The sequence below is a fragment of the Mycteria americana genome, chromosome 18, assembly GCF_035582795.1.
Source record: "Mycteria americana isolate JAX WOST 10 ecotype Jacksonville Zoo and Gardens chromosome 18, USCA_MyAme_1.0, whole genome shotgun sequence".
Taxonomy (NCBI): Eukaryota; Metazoa; Chordata; class Aves; order Ciconiiformes; family Ciconiidae; genus Mycteria; species Mycteria americana.
Genome location: NC_134382.1, coordinates 7,304,002 through 7,324,563, shown reverse-complemented (window position 1 = coordinate 7,324,563; position 20,562 = coordinate 7,304,002). Strand labels below are relative to the sequence as shown.

The following is a 20,562-nucleotide window of genomic DNA, read 5'->3' as shown; positions in this document are numbered from 1 at the left end:
GACTGCGCCGCTGGGGACCGGAGAGCTGGCGATGACTTCCCTGCCTGCCTGTCCCATCCAACAGGCACCAGTCCAGCTATACCAGTGCCTGTGAGACTGAGAAACACACCACAGGCAGGGGAAAGAGCCCATCCACCTCTGCCCTGGGAAAGGGGCACAGCAGTGGTAACTCTGACACCTCCAAGGGCATGGGGCAGCCAAGATGTGTAAGTCACTGCTGGGGAACTCTTTGACATTCCATCCCAAAGGTGCTGTCTCACACGCTACCCTGGAAATGTCCCAGATCTGACACTCAGCAGGGAGGAAAATGCTGCAGCCTTAATCCTTCATTTCCCTCTCCTCGAACTGTGGCAGTGCACAGAGGGAGAACCAAGCATGTGGGAACCAGCCAGCCACCCCCCAGCCCTGCACATCCCCAGTGCCATCTGCACCTCTCCCTGCAGAACGGCCTCAGCCTTACTACCGGCCTGCAGCCTCTGCCCACGCAGGGCAGATCCCAGTCACCCTGGGAAGCTCTCCTTCCGTTCCTTTGTCCTGCTGTATCTGGGTGTTTCTCTCCAACCTGGCCCCTCCAGTCCCCACTGCTTGGAAATCACATGAGCACAGCCCAACAGTCTTTACAGCCTTTCAGGCCACCCTTCCAGATACAATACTTCTGGCCCTTTACTTTGTAGGGCAGCATCTTGCAGCCATTAATAATTTTTGTTGCCTCTCCCTGAAGCCCCCTATAGTTTACTGGCATCTCTCCTGAAACATGGCTTCCAAAGAGGGCCCAAGCAATTGCAACATCCCTTAGTCCATCATGTTGCCAGTTCCCTTCTCATGTGCTTCGGACTCACTTTGTCCCTGCTGGCCCTCTTTATGACCCTTGATTTGCTTCGTTGCAAATGAAGTCCTTTATACTAATTAAAAGAAGGTGCTTGGTTCCCTGCAGAGAAAAAAGAACTACAACCACACTGCAGAACAGGAAGGGGGAAGAATCCCACTTTTAGCACACTGCAAAACATGTCTGCTCAGCCAGTAACTCAACGACAGGCCCCCATGCACTCACCTGCATGGAAGTAGGGGCTCATCGTGTAAGGGAATCCAAAGGGCAGCGGCTGAGGTGGTGGGATGGAGGCTGGCGGCAGATATTTCACCTCATTTTTGTTGATGCCTGGGCCAAGCAAATGGCTGGGGGACTCGGCGCTCGAGGAACTGCAGGGGGCATTTTGGCCAGCAGCCGCTTCACCCAGCTCCTTGGCCCCTTCACAGACTTTGCCCGTCTCTTTGCATTCCTTAAGCTCAGCGGCCGAGCTGCTGCTCTCAGCCTTCAGGCTCTCTGGCTTCTCGTCGCTCACATCTGCATCGCTCTCAGAGTCCTTCATCTCCTCATCATTACAGTCTGGCACCCCATCCCGTGCCCGGGGCTCCGCCAGCTCCTTGGCCTCGCTCAGCCCCTGCGGCTCAGCGCGGTGGTGTGCCGATTTCCGGCTGCCCCGCCGGGGCTGCTCCTTGGGTGGCGTGGCACTGCTGGGGACGCTGGGGTTGAGGGAGAGCAGGGGAGTGTTATTGTGCCGCAGCACCAGCATGGCATTCCTCCGGGAGAGCTCCTCCCGCAGCGGGTGGCCCTCGGGGATGTCGTGCACGTTGCGCAGGGCCGGGTGGTCTGGGGGCAAGCCGGGATGCAGGCTCAGCGGGTCACCAGCCAGTAGCCTTTGCCTGTGGAGATTCTCCAGCTCCTTCTGGCGGATGATCTCAGCCGACATCTCCAACCTAAATTGGGAGAGGCAGAGAGGGAATGTCGGGGGGGGGGCTCTGCGAGTAATTTGCTAACCCCCAGCCATGCTGAACCAGAGCTTGCAGGATCAAGGTGTCGCCTCCACACCCACACGTTGTTTCCATTGGTCTCACCTGGACAGCATTCTGTCGCCTGTGCACAGCTCATCCAACACAGCACCCCCACATTACTCTACCTGCTGCTAGGAAAGCGAAGGAAAAGTCCAACCCAAGCCCAGGCAGGCTAGCCCTCTACACTCTTTACCTTGCCAGGTTTTGCTTTCGTAGCATCTCTTGCTGTCGTGCAAACATCTCTGCTTGTGCCGGCTGCAGGAACCCGTAACCTGGGGACAGAGAGAGCAATAACATGGGGTTATTAATCTCAGCATTGACTCTTTGCTAACTCAGGGCCAGCTCCCCAGAGGGCTAACTGAGCAGGAAAGGGCAGCTGAGAGCTGCCTTTCTGTTCTAGAGCCCATCTATTCCCTCACTCCCAAGGCAGTGCAGCCTGCTGCTGAAACATGGGACCAGGGAGGCTAGTGGGGATTAAAAGAGAGCAGCCGAGGCAACCTGCTCCTATCGCTGCAAAACAAGGGCGAAGGCAGCACAACAGTAATGGGGAAACACAGAAGATGTGTCTGGCTAAAGGACAGTTTGCCACAGCCTGCATCTTCGCTCTACCCACTTCCCCTGGCTGATGCAAGCATTTCTGATGCACTCACCTGGTGTCTGGCACAGAGCTGAAGGCACCCCAAGGAAAGGAGGTCTCAAGTGGGGGCCCAGGGCAATATGGGGTGCATTTTGGGGTGAAAGCAGAGGCGGCGGGTGGGATATCTCCCTGCAGAAATCAGAAAATAAATTCATGTTGGAAACCTGAAGGCTCCATCCACAGTGCCCAGAGGGCCCTGGCTCAGGAAGAACACCCGTTCTGCAGATGACCTGCATTCTGTACCAGAGGCTGTTCTGAGACAGAAAGATGCCTATTCACCCATACACAAAACTTTTAAAACTGAGAGAAAAAAGAAAAGAAGCAGAATCAGAAGGGGAAGAAAGCAGCCCGGACTCCATAGGTCCCACATACTTCCCACCTTGATACGTTTGCTTCTGTGGCCTTTCAGCTGGGCTGTTCAAAGGGGTTTTGCTTGGCCAGGGCTAGCAAAGGCAAGGCTGAAGATGCTGCATCTGCCTGCCCCCTTAGCAAGCTTAAGTTTCTATCTCAACTACCTTACAACTGAAAAGGCATTCTATATTTTGGGAGCTGGAGAGTGGGTTTGGAAAGATCTGAAAGCATCACTGGCATGCCTTTAAAAAAAAAAAAAAAAAAATCACGGTCCTAGTTGGAACAACGGGTGATCTTTAATTCTGGAGAGAAAAGCTGTAAGTGAGGCAGAGAAAGACACAGGCAGGAGAGATGGGGAGAGGGATGTGAGCAGGAAGTGCCATGGGGTCAGCGGAAGGGTGTACTACTGGAGAAGGGGTGGCTGATGCTGGCCAGAATGGGTAAGGTGGCAAGTAAGCTGGAAGAGGCAGGTTTGAGGGGTGGGGAAGAGGACAATGCCTGGAAGCAAGGCAGGTAGCGCTTGCTTGCGGGGGGCGGGGGGGAAGGGGAAAAAAAAAAAAAAAAGGGCAGAAAGGGAATAAGAGCCAAGGTCTCTTCCATTAGTCAAATCTGCCCTGGGAGCCTGCAAGCAAATCTCTGCTTTCCGGCTGCACGTCTCTTAATTCCTTTTGATGGCCACTTACAACATTATTACCTTCACCAGGGCATCTAGAGGCAAAGCCAAGTGCTGTGCCGTTTATTTTCATTTTACAATATCTCCCTATAAAATCTGCATCAGGAGAAACTGGAGGGCAAGAGAAAGGGAGCAAGAAGGTGCATGTGACTTTGCAACAAACAGACCATACGCACAACCATGCTCCCCCTTTCAGTGGGGGGATGATGTGCGAGTGTGGGATAATGTGAGCATCCCAGCCATCCATGCCCCCATTCCACACAGCTGGGGATGGATTACCACCACGGCTCAGGAAAAGCCAGACAAGGACTTTTTGGGGCTGAGGTGGGCAAGGAAAGGATTCCTGTCTTTTCCCTAGATCCTCCCGGCATAGTTTTATCCTCATTCTATGCAACGGCCACTACAAAACGCTGCCACACACTGATCCACAGCACAGAATGGGCCGAGATTCCCCTCCGAAATTCCTCCTTCTCCCTACCCCTTGCCCATCTGCCTGTCTCTGCCTCCCCCCTTCCCGTCTGTCTCCACTCCCCTTCTCCCCTTCCCCTGGCTGTCTCCGTCTCTCCTTTCCTCCTCCTTCCTCCCCTAGCTCTCCTCTAAACTAATTGCACAGCTCGCTGTGTCTGGAGGAGAGCCACAGATCGATCCGTCGCTGTTGAAATGTTAATGCTAATCGTATAACCGCTCCGCCAGCACCTCGCACTTCAGTGGCAGCTCCAATTAATCTCAGGTAACGCAGCGCGTGACCTTCGGCTCAGAGCCGGGGCAGCAGCCAAGCGATGCTTATGTAATTACACCATGAAGTGTGTAATCACCTGCCCTAATCCCCGAGGCCTCACAATTAGCCGAGGCCTCGGTCGCTGGGCTGCCAAGTGCTTTGCCACCCCGGACAGCCTGCAGATGAGTAACGGACAATTAAAGCGGCATGACGGGGGCTAGGAGGTGTCCGTTCGATCGTAATTAGCTGTAATCATGGGGAGACGAGCCTGGCAGACGTGCTGTTCGTTTTATAAGAAGCAATTTAGGAAATCAAGTCGCTTTTAACCATTCCATGGCCAGGCAAGCAGTGGCCATGCCCTCCCTGCCTTGTATAAATGCAGAAAAGGGGATCCTGTACGAGAGATAACAATGCACAGAAGCCCCAGGTGCAGGCTGCACACAGACAGCTCAGAAGGAAATGCTAAAAACAAAGAGAGCTTCTTGATTTTGGCCAAGAAGAGACAACCTGTGCCCAGGAAGCATACTGTTTGATGGGGATCAGGACTAGGCACTGGAAAATAAAAGGTTCTCCCTTTGGTGGCAGCCCAATGTTGGCAGCCCAACTGGTGGCAGCCCAATCAGAGGCTATTTTTATGCTTTAATGTTGCACTACAGGGCCTAACTTTGATCTCTAAGGAATTCACATCTGCTTGAGACCCTGCAGTTCATTCCTTCTGTCCTCTCATCAGAGCTGTGCAGCTTCTCTGCCTTTCAGGGCCAGGGATCAACTCATACTTTGGACTGGCCGGTGAGTGGTACCCCGGCTGGGGAAGGGGGGATGGCAGGACAAAGCAATTGCTGCGGCACCCGATCACGCTGCCACGCACACGGCTGAGCACAGCAGCCTGCGGAGGCTCAGAAGGGGCTGGAGGTAGTTGTAAGAGGAGCTGTAAGAAACGCATCAGGAGCGACTTCGAACGTGAGAGGTCAGTTGCTGCTTATGTTACACACACAACACATGCTGGGGATGAGTCCAAAGGTTTAGAAAATTCAGGGAGACACATTTACACATGCTGTCATCATGCCTGCCTGACACAGCAGACCACATGGAGACCCCAGAGTCGTTCTCTCAGCAACACTGGAGCTCTCCATCAAACACGCACAAGGGCAAAGCTGCTGGGAGAGGCCAGATAAACAGGACCAACCAAAGGTCCCGCGACTGGCACCGTTACACCCGTGGAGTCTGTGGCCTGAAGTCCGAGAAGGAAGGCCGCATATGGCCAAACAAAAGGGAGTCATTGCGCCTCTCCTGCCATCCCCCTAACGCTCAGCATCAATCCCCAGCAGTAGATAACTTAGAAAGAAAACAGGTATGCTCATAAATATTCAGGGGACAAGGGACTCTTCTCCCTGCAGGTAGACTGATACTCCCTAGCTCATGCTGCAGAGCCTCCAAGGAGCAGTGATTCACACCGCCTGCGTTACCATGAAGGACAGACGCTTTCTGCCATCCCACAAACCCAGCCTCCTGGCCATCGAGGCGGGGAACCTGTTGGAGCCTGCCCCTGCTCCCTTCCAGCCCATCTGCCTGATCCTTGGCATGGAAACCTGGCACAGGAGGGAAGGAGTACAACCAGGTCGTGTCCTGGCACAGAGCTGGGAAGCCCTCCCAGGCTGCCTGGTACAGATACAGCCAAATGCTTCCGAGCAAGCTTGGAAATGAACTGGCAACCCTGAAGTAAAAAGCCCCAGAGACCTTAACAAAGGCTACTGTGCTCTTAGACAGACGTGCACCAAAACACAAATCCTTGCATCCTCTCTGAAGTACGTATCAGCCTTCAACTCCCCCATTAATTTCCTTCCTCCTCTTCTTCCACCTCTCAGAGTAAGGGCTGAATTACAGTTCCATACTCTGAGAATGTGAATTTAGCCCTTGGCAATTACATCTGATAAGCCTTGTCCTTACCTTGCAGAGAACAATTCTGTGTTACTGCATATTCCTTCCTCCACCCACTTTTTTCCCCCCCTAATATGCCAGCTGGAGGCTTGTGAGCAGGGTATTAGGGGATTTGCACTGCATGCTGCTAAATTTGATATGTCCTTTAACAGGAGACAAATGGTTCACAAGGCTTAAAAAGTATCGACTTTTCTTTAACAATAAGCACTAATGGCCTTCAAATAATCAATATTTAAAGTCATTATGGGGTTACACATTATACTGTTAAAACCAAGCCTTTCACTTTAACCCCATCATATCCTCCCAAGCCCAGAGCAGTGCTCCCCCCTGACTCACTCCAAGCTCAAAAGGAAGGCTCGGAGCACAGGCTGTGACTGGAGATGTGAGAGGGTCAGGAAATGCAGATTGAAACCGGCAAGGCATGGAAATAAATTTAGAACGGATGGGAGAAGGGAAAAAAAGAATGCATGAAAGCTCTGCTTTCTTCTGCTTTGCATTTGATAGGAAGAGACACTTTAAACCTGAGGTAATAGGCAAGCAGCGCACAGCTCCTTGCTGGTTTGCCATCCGCAGACACCGTCTGTGCCAGGAAGGGAATATAAATAAAATGAAAGGGCTTTCTAAAAATGGTATTTGGGATTTCCAAGCAAAAAGAGACACGTACTGGTGCTGCCCTTCTAGGGCAGCAACGAGGCCTGGACACAGAGAGAGTTTGGTTTATGCTGCCAGGGGAAATCGCTCCCTCAAAATCCAAACTGGTGCTAAAACCAAATTAGTTAAATCAGGTCAAGCTCCTTGGCCTTTGCTCTGCATAACGTTCAGCCAGCTGGGATCTGGTGAGGAATACTCCCAGTGCAAAAATCAGAGAAAGAGGGATACAGCATTCAGAGCAGAGAGGGGGACGCAAGGCTGGGGTAGGTTAAGCGTAGGAGAGAGAATGTGTCCAGAGAGGAGAGGAGAATGTGCCCAAGGAGCACAGGAGTAAAAAGGAAAGCCTCCGCGATGCAGGGGGCAGAAATTGGGTGGTGAAAAAAAAAAATGGTAGCAACAGCAGATGGAAAGAACCCAATCCAAAAATCCTTGCTGAGTATTTCAGGCACATCTTTGCACAGAGAAAGGCTCTGGCTGATGCACAATGTTTGTCAGCTTACTGCAACGGAAGGGCAATGAGTGCATCTTTGAGACTCTGCGGCTCCCACCCCCAGAGCACTCTAGCCAAAGGGCTTGGCTTCCCAGGACCCCAGCAGATCAGGATGCTGATGGCATCTCACGCAGGCAGTATTTCTTGCTCCTTGGCATTCCTCCTGCCTTCACCCCATAATTGTCTATGGTCCTGCAAGATAAATTGTGTCCCTAATGCTTCTTATAGACGGTACCAGAGACAGCTGAATACTATTACCAAAGTATCTGCCTCAACACTTGCCCTTTCTCTGACTATAATCTGCGTTCTCCCCCTCCTGTGAGAGAGAGGCAGGTTCTCCCACACAGACCCCATGCCACATACTGTACGCATGTGAACAAGCTCCTAGCAACTCATAACACAGAACTGATGCATCATATTTAGCCAACAAGCTTCACCACACTGATCGCACTGTTAGGCAGCTCGTCCAGCCCAGTCTGAGCACCTGTACAATGCCTTCCATTGGCAGGGTATAAAAGTTTTTCCCTAAAGGGGGGTGAATGCAAGTGTTCCCTAGGCTTCACACACGCTAGCCTGCTCTGCGAGCAGCAGTCTGCTCAGTTCAAGAGTACAATCAGGAGTGAGCTCTGCAGCATGTACCAGGAGATGAATACCCTGGGTAAGAACATGCCAGGCTAAACGACCCCAGCAAAACCAAGTACATTGCCAACAAATTTTGGAGACAGGATCCAAGGAGTAAGATCCAAGCAACTCTGCATCTCTGCGGGGCACAGCCACCTGCCATTTTTGCAGGAGACAGAGCAGTTTGGAGATGGGAAGTACTCCAGGCTGGAGTAGTTACAAGGACACCTTTTAGTTGTACCCTTTCCTCTTCCAAGTCTTTTTATAACACTGAACTCAACAATCTTTTCAAACAAACCACCAGGTCCTGGCATTCTATAATCCAAGTCTGAATCAATCTAGAGAAGGATCTAGGAAACCAAAACCATGAAACCAAACGGATCCTCAAGCCTGCAGCTTGAGTCTACTTCTGACAAGACGTATCAGTTTTACCAACTCTTTTTGACAGATGAGGTAGCTAGAGCAAAGAGGTGAAGGGACCATTACTCCGCTAAAAGGACCTTGGAACCTGGTCCAAGAAAATCCATATTCAGCCTGTCTGTGTGCACACGTGTGTATCATCCCCTTCAGAGCCAGTACCCACCTGCCTGCCTTGTGCTTAGTATCATTAAACCTACCAGCCTCTTTCTGGCCAGCAAAGATGGATGCTAACTAGTGGACAAATGTCTGAATATACCTATCTTCCCAAATGTTCCCTAGCTCAGACTCATCACCCACCTCTTCACACCTGGAAACTGGAGAACTGTATATATAGTTCCCACTAGCAGGCACAGGTCCCTGCGTTCCTGTCTTTGCAAAAACAGCAGCACTGCCCTCATAAAAAAACTGGGTCACCAGTATGGGTTTTCCCCCTTTGCTTTGCCAGAGGTAATGGCTAAAGTCTGGAGTGGCTAATTATTCTTGCCCACAAAGCTGCTGCACTTGAGAGCTGACCTGATCCCCACAGATCTCCCGATAGGAAGCTGAAATGGAATTTTAACACCATGCCAAACAGTTCACATCCCCCTGCATCATGCGTTATTACTTCTGCTCCTAGGAAAGGAGATGCCGTAAATCTACCTACAGTTTGCCGATGTATGTGAGCCAGCTTCCTCCATTGCCTTCTCCTCTGTCAGTGCCTACCTGATCCTTTTAAAATGTCTATACCTTCATAATAAAGGTGCATAGAGACTGCTTTGATTTACCCTGTTGACAAAGACCACGGCAGCCAAGTACAAAACCCAAGGCTAACAGCAACAGGGAGAATGGAAGGGAGAAATTAACCCATACGGTGCTTTACTGCTTTACAATACAAGGCCACGGCTTCTCCTGGCACACCTAAAAATGCCCACAGTGCTTTGGCAAAACAGCAAGAAACCATTTGCACATGACAGCTCCAACCAGGCCATTTCTGAGTGGGAACACAGTGATACATGCTGACCCTTAGTGGCACTCAGGTGGCTGTGGACCATTGGGGTCAAATAACGATCACATGAACTAACGTCAAGCAGACTTACCAAGTCATGACTATGGGGCATAGTTGTAGCTTCCCGTTTCCCAGCAGGACTCCCCTGCTCTGCTAACCAAGAATTATATCACACCTGTGGTGTGATATAATTGTGGCCAAGCAGGCAGGCCACACAGGGCCTTCTCACACCCTCCTTGTGGGAGCAGATGGCTGCAGAAAAAACAGGCAGTCTGGTCTGTGATGCCTTGGCATGGTGGTAGAAGGAAGCACGGGACGTGCCCATCCAGGCCCACCATGGTGATGTTCCACATGGTTTGTCTCAAAGCTCCTTGGAGAACTACTCTGCCCAGGTATTTAGAGCAGGTCCTGTACGTATGGTCCGAGGCAGAAGCAGTGTGGCAAAACAAAACCAGGGCTGATAACGTGCTATGAACCTCGTTTCAGTCTGCAAACTCTTGGACAGAAACAAGACTACAGAGTATGTATCACAGAGAAAAAGACAGCTTCTTTGTTTATTTACCACCAACACAGCCACAGGCTGGTCTTGCTTATAGGCAAATAACTAGACCTTTACAAGTGGGTGCTAACATCCTTGCTCCACGCAACATGCCACATTACACTGCGCTTCGAACTGAGGTGCTCAAAGGCCTTCCCAAACATTGAGTACAACCTGCTTTCAAAATGAGAACCACTGTCACCGTGCAGCAAGGGAAACTGAGACACAGAGTGACTCCTGCAAACTTAATCCAAGGGCGTGCAGACATTTCTCTCAACATCAAAGGCAGGTTGTGCCCCTATGTGTTCCTTTCCCCCCCCCTCACCTTGCCAGGATTTCCCTCTCACTTATGCCAATGCAACTATTCATAGGGCTACTTGGAGAACTGAATCAAGATGAAAAGTAGTGGCCTTTCCAACCGTAACTCCTGGTCTTCAATCTCTGTCCTCTGAGCTAGTGAGTAACTTCTCTCTCCCTCCCATAACTGGGGAGGAACACCGACCCTAACTCAGTCCTCTTCTTAAACTGCTAGATAACACCCTCTTCCCAAACGATTTAAGGTTTCCTGGCCTAGCCCAGCTCCATTAGCTAGAACACCTGTCTGGCAGTGGCAAGTACCTCTGGATTTGATACATATCTAATTCATTTTCAGTTTGCCCCTCCTGTGTGCAGCACCTTCCCATAAGCAACCTCCACCCTTCCGTATGTGCCTTCTCAGCCAGGCCTCCGGCTGGCCTGGCACTTCTCCAGGCCACACATAGCTGGAGAAATTTTCCTGATGACTGGCTGCACTGAAGCTTGTCTATCTCTGCATTCCTCACAGGTCTGCCTACAATCCACATGGACTGGGTTGGATTTTATTAGGTGGGTTAGCCAAAGTACACCCTGTAGGAGAAAGGTTTACCAGGTCTGTCCAGCCCCTACACATTGCAAACCCATTGGTCAGAAAGAAGGAAAAACAGACAGGATCTCCAAGGCTATAAATGGGGGAGCCCCCGATTCTGAACTCAACACATACGTATGACCACTATAGAACCAATATTGCAGCCTGCTACCTGCCCCCACCCCAAGATGAAAGCCAAAAAAGTCTAGATACTAGAGCCCTTCACAGCTTGTCCCATGATACCCAGAGCCTTTGCGTCCCCGTGGCTGCCAGGCCCTCTCCCGCCTCTGCTATCCTTGTCAGAAACACACGCAGCTTTAATTTAATATCCTTCTGAAGTTCTTGATTGTGGAGGGAATGGCTTATGGCACAGAGCAAGATAAATGAGCTAGAATTTCCTGGGCGGGAGGGGGGGAGGGAAATCAGCTTTCCAGCACTCCTATCAGTGGTAAAGGGAAACTGTGCCTCCTTCTTCCTCAAAAATGAAAATTTCTTCTCTTTCTATTCCATCGTAGAGCATTCATTCTCTCTCATTATCTGGGAATGCTATAAAATACAGACTTAAACATCTTAACTTGCTCTGCGCCAAAGAACAGGTTAGAGTCTAGCATCTGCTCTGGAGATCCAAAGTGGGATTGGGATCACTCCCACCAGCCAGCCAGTTGCCAACCTGGATGCGAATGCGTATGTGCACAAATCACCTCCCTTTGCACAGACATCCCAGCATGTGGCAGACACACACGCAAAGCCACACTTTTGCACCTGCGTAATGCCCCAGGGTGCAAACGCCCAGGGGAGGTGTTAACACTTTACGGGGGCAAATCAAATCTGCCCACCCCCTTGGGCACCGCTACCCTCATCCAGGCGCACCCTCCCCTCCCGCACCCTTAGGCTACCCGTGCACACCAGAGCCTTTCCAGACTGGCTCTGAGGGTGCACACCGGCCCCGGAGCCCCCGCCCCGCCCCGCCAGCCGGGCTGCCCGGAGCCCCCCCGCCCCGTACCCCCGTGCGATGCCGTGGCGGCTGGAGCAAACCCCGCCCCGGGGCGTGGGTGAGACGCGGCCGGCCCTTCCCCATCCCCCGGCGGAGCCGCCCCCGCGGTACCTCTCGGGGAAGTGGGTGTCCCTGTGCTGGGGGAGGCCCTGCTTCCTCCGCTGGCTGGAAGAGTTGCTGGCCGAGGGGATGTGCGCTTCCATCGCGCCGGGGTTGCGCGCCGCCGCCGCCACCTCTTGCCGCGCCCGGAGGAGATCTGGGGAGAGGGAAGGGATGAGCCGCTGCCCGGCACGGGCCCCGCCGCCCCCCCGCCCCGGACCCACGGACGGACGGACGGACGGAGGCACCCACCGCCCGCCCGCCCACCGCCGCGGGGGCTGCTCCGGCTCCCCGCCTGCAGCCGCGCACCGCCGCAGCCCCCGGGCGGCAGGGCTGCTCCGGGGCTGCTGCCGGCTCCCCGCAGGCGACAGGGCTGCTGCCGGGGCTGCTCCCGTCCCGTCCCGTCCCGTCCCTCCCCGCAGCCCCTCGGGCGACAGCCTGCCCCTTTGCTCCCCCCCGCCGCCGCCGCCCGTCTCCGCGGTGCGGGCAAGCTGTCAAGCGCCGGGGAGGCGGGGGAGCGCGGCCGGCCCTGCGGTTCCCCTGCCCCGGGCTGCCCCGGGTACTCACCCGGCAGAGCGGGCTCTTAGCGGGATCCGCCTCCGCCGCCAAGGGAGTTTGGCAGCGGAGGAAATTGTGCAACTACGGGAGGGGGTGGATTGCTGTTTAATTGCCTTCCTGTTGGAGGGAGGGAAGGAGGGAGGGAGGAAAGAAGGGAGGGAAGGATGGATGGGGGGAGACAAAAAGGAGAGGGAGGCTTTCCCGAGCCACCCGCCTGCCCCCCTCGCCGTGGGCGCGTCGCCCCGGGCCGCGGCTCGCAGCGCACCGGGGGCGGCACCGCCCGGTCCCCCAGCAGAGCCGCGGCGGCACCTGCCCCGGCCCTCCGTGCCCAGCGGGGAGGGCAGCTGACCCGACCCGCCACCGAGAAGCCAGCCGCGTCCTCCCGCCCGGCCCGCCTCCGCCGGCCGGGAGCAGCCGGCCCCGGCCCGCGGCCACCCGCGGAGCCCCGCGCCGAGCCGCACGGACGGCGGCGTGCAGCGGCTCCGCGATCCGCAGGGCCCTCGCTGGGCACCGCCGATTGTAGCTGCCCGCCCCGGCGCCCCCCAGACCCTGGGGCCCGCAGGGTTTGCCGCGGGCAGCGCTCTGCGCCCAGGACCCCCCCAAACCACGGCCCAGCATCTCCCCCTGTGAAGCCTTCCTTCCCTGCTGCCCGTGCATCTCCCGCTGCTGCCGAAAGCAGGGGATGGGGGGCCGTTTCCCTGGGTGGCCCCTACCCCCTCGGCCAGGGAGCACCCACCTCCCCCCACTCCGCTGGCCCGGGAGCACCCATCCCTGCTAGCAGGCAGAGCCTAGCACTGGGGCCGCAGCGCTTCAGAGCACCAAGGCCTGTTGTCCTAAGCACGGTGAACCCCCCAGCCAGCCGCCCAGAGCCTGGGGGAGGCTGGGCAAGGGGTGACAGCTGGCCCCGGCAGGTCTGTACCTGCCTAGGGCAGCTCTGCCGTAGGAAAGTAAAGGGCTGGGCCACAGCGCGGATGAGGATGGGGTACAGAAAGGGGTCCCTTCCAGCCTTAGGCACAACACTTTCATCAGACCATTGGCTGCAGGTCAGAAAGAAACGCACCCCTCACACTGCCATGTTACCACTGCAGAACCCTCTACCGATTACACAGGCAGACTGTGCAATGACAGGTTATATGCCTGTACAGTCTTTCCAGGGTGGGTGTCAGCATAGACAAGCTGCCCACACAAGTGCCGTGTGATGGACAATGGAGGCATGGCCAGATACACCCCAAGCACACGTTAATGGGGATCACAGCATACTCCAGGGAAGAGCAGGCGATGCAAGTACAGCTGGCTTGCTATTGCACTTGCTTTCTCAGGGAACAACGCAGCTGGACAGGCCTACAAGAAGGTCTAGTGACATGGACACCCGCACCAGTTGCACTGACAGAGGCTTTTTCCAGTGCTACTCTCTCACAGCTAAGCATCAGGAGCCCCTTAGTTCCTATACCTATTTGAAAACACCCTATACACAAGTGGCTGATATCCCACAACAAAACCTCTGCTGCCACTCACATGATGCACAGGAAACGCATACATACAGATGCGCACTTAGAGGAAACCTCCTTCATACACTCACTGTGTACCACTCTGCAAAAGGAAACCAAAACACAGCTGGGGAGAGGAGGAGAGGAAGATTTATCTTAATGAACACACCCTGGTCAGGATCAACTTGCACATTGAGATTTCAAAGCACTCCACATCCAGCAGCGTATTAGTCCTCTCCCCACAACTGGGATAAATAAAGCTAGGTTAATACAGGAGTGTTGCATGATCCTGGTAACGATACACTTTCCATTTCCTTGCCTTCCCTTATACCACCATGCTGTTTTCCTTTGGTTCTAGAAATCCCAGCCACCCATATTCCTATTAGCCCCAAGATGTGCCCAGCCCAGCTTGAGTTTCACCGATCACTTCATCAAATATTTTGGCCATGGTCAGGGCTGGAGCCCCGTGGTGGGACTGCAAGTTCGGGACGAAACGCTTACACAGCTGCTATTTTTGCTGGCAGTAAGAAGGACACCTGAATGTTTCTAGCCACGTTCATGCACGCACAATCCCCATCCCCACGCCCCCAACCGAGGTGACAAACATTCAAATGACGTACAATTTTGCACTGCAAAAGTATGTAAGAAATAGCGAAACAACAAACCCCATCAGATCACTTATAAAGCCTAGAGAATTCTCCGAGCCAGGGACCATGCACCTTCAATGTTTATAAATTAATTATCTGAAAAACCCAGGTCACTCCTTATTGCCACAGTGCCTGTAATTTAGAAGTCTGGCATGCAGCCAATTCCAGAAGCCGCATTGATCCTGAATGACCGCAACAACCCCCCACACGCACACCCTCTCCTCTCCTCTTTCTCTCCCCTCCTTCCCTCCCCTGCGTCCCTACCCCCTCGCACAGGCCCCCCCCGAGGATCTGTTATTTACAATCCTGCACTCTGACAGTTGGGAAATCAGATTGATTGACAGTGGGACGCTGGCGGATGGAGGTTCCAGGCACGGAGACAGACTGAATTCAGAATGTGGGATGAATGCCACTGGGAGAATGGGGGCGGAGGAGGGGGGTTGAAAAGCAATTAAAAAAAAAAGATTTCTAAATTATTAACATTTTTTAAATTATTAATGTTATTGGTGCCTCCATGTGAGCCCGCAGATAAACTGCGCTTTGTACTGGCACTAATAATTTATAGCCCAACCAGAGCCCTGTGGTGTGGAGACAATCCAAAATACACGAAGTTTTGTCTTGTCAATGTTACATGAGAGAGTCTGTCTGTGCAGACTCCTTTTCTCCCCCTGCCCACCCCAAAACCTCAGCGTGACCTCACCTAACAAATGCTGATGAGACAATTTAATCATAATCATAAAAAATACGTCAGGCTTTTAATGTAATGAGCTACTTTACTCATTACATGGGGGGAGAAGGGGGTGATATCAGCTGTGCCGCAGCACACTCTCTGCCTGGATGTACACATTCTGCGTGTCCAGCAACCATCCGGTGCCCAGGTTAAGTGGTCTATCATGACTGTCTGTTACAATACCGGTACACGTAACATGTTTTGTGCCGAGTACAGGCTTTGTTGTATTCAACATGGTCTACACAGACCTGCATGTCATGGTTGAATATTCAGCATTTGCATGGCTGCATGTGTTATCCTTGTGTGCACGATGCATGTTACATACTGTCCTCTCGCGTACTGTGCTTGCGTTCATTGCACGTATGTGTGCAAACTCCAGCCCTACAGTGCATGGCTTTGCCCTGTCCCTATGTATCATGCTTGCAGGAGCTCTGCATCTCTGTAAATGTCGGGGACAGCTGAACACCACACACAGAAGCGTGTGCCATGTTCACTACGGTGTGCCTCAGCACAGGTTTATGCCATGCCTTTGCTGATACGCAAATCCTTACTCCGCAGCAAAAGGAATCGCCTTCCTGCCCCCAGAGAAGCCAATCAAATCAAACAGAGTGGAAAAGAAGACAGCTTCTTCATTAACCTAACAAGGAGCCCTGAGGATTTACACTCTAGACCGGAGATTCTCCTCCAGCTCTTACTGAATGCTTCGTCGATGTTGCTTGCGCTCCTTCCATGGATCACCCTGGCAGGTACGTGTCAGCCCTCCATGCCTTGGGTAGGAAGCAGCACAGGGACTACAAATTCTTGCATAGCACTGCTTTTCAGTGACGCTTCAACCCTCTGCTTCCAAGACTGGAACAGCATCACCTTTTCCATCTCCCTGGCTTTGCCTGATCCAGACTGCCGAGCTACTTCCCTCACCCCTCACTCCTGCATCAGAGGACTCAGGTACAATGCACGGCTTTACGCTGGACCAAGCCGAGCCAGCGCCAGCAGGCTTTGCTCGCCCGAGGGAAGGTAAAGCGTCCCTGTGGGCTGAGGAGCCCACAGGGCTGTGGAGGGATGCCTGTGGAGGGATGCTTGTGGCTCCTGCGCTCTGCCAAGCGGTTCCCAGGGTGGAACCTGTAACTGCCTAGTGCCCCCTTTAGGCACAGCGCAAGGATGCTGCAGCCGAGCTGGATTTAGCCAGCTTCCTCCACAACCCAGGCAAAACCTACCAGCAATCCTTCAATTCATGTGGGACCCATTAGATCCTGGTACTGCAGGACCCTTATCCCCTCAGGACACCACTCCAGCCCCAGGACAAGGCAGCAGCATTGGACAATCGTATCTGTTAATGAGGAGGCTGCTTCAGGACCAGGTTTTGGATTTTCCCCTCCTTGCATTAACATAACTGTACAAGAATCAGCCTCCTTTTAAAGAGCAGAATGGCAGCATCTTCCCTTGAACGTAGATATCGGTGCAGAAATACTCCTGTGCTGCTAAAGCCTAGAAACAGCAGACAGGCAGGTACAGAGGCACAATCTGCAGTGCACACAACAGGCCTTAAATAAAGAAGGGCCAGGGGTCCCTCAGCTATCCCTAGCGCCCAGCTCAACCTCAGAGGACCATACCATCCTGGGAAGGTCTGAGAACAATTTCTTAGTGCTGAAAGCTGTGACCTACAGGGTCCTTACAGCAATGCTCTGAGGAAGCCCTCACCAAGTGAGCATACGCTGGGTATGGAAGAAGTTCTCTCCTTTTCGGCAACCCTTCCCCTCACTTTTCAACAGCAGATCTGGTTTTGGCTAGTGAAGGACCAGATCAATCCTTGGTGATGTAAACATAATTGTTTTCTATAGATGATACCATGAATGAACCTGTCCCATGGACTTCAGCATTTGCCTGCTAAGCTGTCTTCACTGCAACTTAGCTTCATCTGCATATCTTAATTGTCCGTAAAATCATAAGACATCTAATTCTCATTAAGGTGAAAGGTCTTTAACATCAATCTATGCTATGTCTGTGCGTAGCAACTATTGCACAAACTTTCTAAACCTAGCACTATCAATGCTTAACTAAATCCTGCAACATCATCTTGCTGTTTCAGATCCCATCACTAAATAGCAGGGTATCTGGCACTGCCTACATCTCACACACCCCCTGCATTATGCCAAGAGTCATTCCCCTTGCTCCAGACTATGACCCAAATAAGACTTACGCCACAGATTCTGAATATTCAAACTGACACGAACTCTTGAAACAAAGGAAGAAAAGGACCCCGCTCACCGCCACTGCAAAATACACAGTAGTGATGTTGCAGCTAATCTATTCCAGTAAACAAATGCATAGTCCCCACAGATAGCTACAGAAGGTATTAGCATTTATAGACGGCTGAGCGTAGATGCCCCCACAGAGATGGTGGGAGAAACAGTCTGTAGGATACTCTTTAGCACCACCTGTATTCGTTGCATGATAAACACGCAACACTGCAGCCCATAAAGCCTCCTCACATGCACACAGGGGTTAGGGACATCTTACAAGACTTATACCAAATGGCAAAGCGAGCCCCTTCTTCTCCCATTTGTAAGAGCCTGTACCTCCATGGCTGGGCACTGCCATGCTGTTGGCCAGCTGGTAGAGACGTTGTTGCTGCTGCTCTTCAAACGTGCCGTGTTCATTCAGTGCTGACATCATGCGTCTATAGTGCTCCTCGGGGGTCATCTGAGTCACCGAGTCCTCAAGCAGAGGCGTGTGGGAGTTTTCTGAAGAGCAGAAAGATTTGGTCTTTTTTCCAGAGAGAAATACAGTGGAAAATCACATAAGTATAGGGACAGTGCAAAAGACAGAGGAAGGGGGGTAGAGGGACATTAGCACAATTTCCCACAACTCTGTAGTGCACCCACTGAACTTGACGTACCAAGCTGCCAAACGCAGCTGTCCTTGTGCTCCAAGATGTACCATTATATGCGGTCAAGACACACCTACAGCTTGCTAAACCTCCAAACACAGGCATGCTTATATACAGAAAAGTCTACAGCTTCAATTGCCACAGCACCCAAAAAACTCATTAACAACTTCCCCCACCCCCACCCCCAAGCAACAAGCATTGCATTATAATAACAACATAAAATTACCAGCAAGCTCTCTACCCCCAAGGTGGCAAAGAGGACAGGCAGGATGAAAGAGTTCACTGAGTTCTCACCCTTTCATCTTAGGAGACGCGAGTTCTTTTTTTCAACTAATACCTGATCCGACATGCACCTCTTTCCCCCACCTTTCTGAACGCCCGCAAGGACACAGTAACACGAGAGATGTTCAAGCGCCCAGTGTAGGTGATGCTGACAACTGCACAACAGACAGTGATGACAGTTCACCTGCCCAGCTCTTGGAAGCAAGTCACAAAAGCAGGTTGTTTCAGATCTGTACATATGGCTGAGCACCCCGAGGCCATTAAAATTACGTCCAACATGCCTACCTCTCCATCTTCCCAGAATGACTGCACAGCCCAGGAGGGAGGCGCTTTGAGGAAGGCCCTGCCTGCTCCCTGGGCAGTAGGGATCCCACTCTAACAATCAGGGAGATAAAACCACAGAGGTTTTCTGTTTACTGTAAGCAGAACTGAGAGTAATTACCGTTCTCCGCCTTGGCAGTGGCTGCTCTAACACTATTTTATCTTGGATCTATCCCACAGGCAAAACCTTTTCATTACTCAGAGAGGAACTCCCAGTAACAATCTAAACAGGCAGAAGGGAAGGGAGGGAGCGGGAAGGGCTCCCCCCACGCTGCAGTCACAAGACCACCGCTGCGTTCAGTGAATGACAAGACCACCCTACCGTGTGCCCCAGATTCGTGCTCCTTCATCCACCTCATTTCGCAGACAGAGTCCCTCAGGGATCATGGCAGGTGACTCTGCTGCTAGACTGGCTCCAAATTGAAGGTGGTGGCTCTGAGCACAGGCCACTTACTTTACACCAGTGTCAGCACTGTGACGAATATGCAGGCACTGGACATCTTGCTGGGAAAAAGAGCTGTGGATCTCTCTCAGGTGAGAGAAAGGCCCCTGAGCTAGCTACCACAAAAGATAGCCTGTGGCAAACAAATACAGTCCAAGAGACAGAGTACCTGTAAAACGTGGCCCTGCCACAGTAGCTTAGGGACTGGTTCACTTCTGCCTTGGCTGGAATGAGAGGCCATTAGTGGCAAGTCCTGTCTGCCACCAAACTCATTACACAACCAAGTGTACAGGGGCTTAGATTTTGGGGATGCAACCTTCACGTGTTGTAACGAAGCCACCTCCTCCTCAAAACATAGGAGGAGCTAATAATAATAATAATAATAACGGGTCTGAGCTGCACAAAGCTTCAATAAAAAAGGGTTGCATCAGCGCCTCCCAAGGCACTCTTCCTCTGCAAAAGGGAAATGACTTCAGTCCCCTCCAACTCAGGTCAGCAGTCCAGCTCAGCAAGGATTCTCAATCAGCATAGCAATTTGTGGCCGTATCTGCAACCACCGATCTCTACCCCAGTGACATGTATTTGCATCTCAGGGACCACAGGCTTCCTGTGTAAATCACAGGTTCATGGCCTGCTTCAAGCTAGCTAGTATCAGGAGCTGGGTCCCCACCCTGTACTGTCTGCATCACACTTAGAAACTAGACCCGAAAGAGGGAGGCTGCAGAAGACTACACCTATGCCATGCCTGCTCTCTCCCACTCCCCGCCTCCGGTACCCAAGCCTGCAAGACACCAGTGGAAGGAGCAGGGGGGTGGGGGGGCAGAATTCCCTTCCAGGTCCCCTTCCTGCCAAGTCACTCTGCGGGCCAGATTCCCACATCCTCCTCCGCTCTCTTGCCGCTCCTGCCACCTCCCCCAGGAACGCAGAAGCGCGCCAACTGTTTCGGTTCCCTTCTGGTGCTCTTACCCAAAGGTCTAAGGAGCAAAGCCGCATGCCACAGACCTGATTTAGAAAAACATGGATTTTTTTTTTTTTTCCACAGCTGTGTCATTAGAGAAAAAAGGAAGGGGGAGGGGATTTAATAACACTTAATTACCATAAACTCTATCCGATCAGCCGCAGAGCAGATTTCAGGTGCAAGGAGGGGAGGGAGAATGGGGGTGGCAAGGGGAGGCTAAGAGGAAGGAGGAGTCCAGGGAAAGGCTGGATTTCCACACTTAAAACTTGGAAGATTTCACATGACTCAGCCAGCGATAATTCCAGCTTTGCTGAAGCTTTGCTGTCTGCTTTTGTCATTACCAGGGGGTAATGCGGGAGACTGATCTCGCCAAATCTCTTCCAGCCGCCAGGTGTGAAATGGACTCTGGCACGGTCACTAGG

General features: G+C 52.6%; 1 protein-coding gene across 18 annotated transcripts in view; it reads right to left on the bottom strand.

Annotated features, from left to right (window-relative positions):
* SAMD11 (sterile alpha motif domain containing 11) overlaps positions 1-20,562 on the bottom strand; it is a 194,295-nt gene that overhangs the window by 15,084 nt on the left and 158,649 nt on the right. For all 18 annotated transcript variants that reach the window (XM_075520744.1, XM_075520746.1, XM_075520743.1 and 15 more), the window contains 5 exons: positions 17,827-17,991; positions 11,841-11,985; positions 2,481-2,596; positions 2,024-2,102; positions 1,052-1,755 (listed from right to left, as the gene is read on the bottom strand). In XM_075520744.1, coding sequence (XP_075376859.1) covers positions 1,052-1,755; positions 2,024-2,102; positions 2,481-2,596; positions 11,841-11,985; positions 17,827-17,991 — 1,209 coding nt within the window. The remainder of the gene's footprint in view (positions 1-1,051; positions 1,756-2,023; positions 2,103-2,480; positions 2,597-11,840; positions 11,986-17,826; positions 17,992-20,562) is intronic.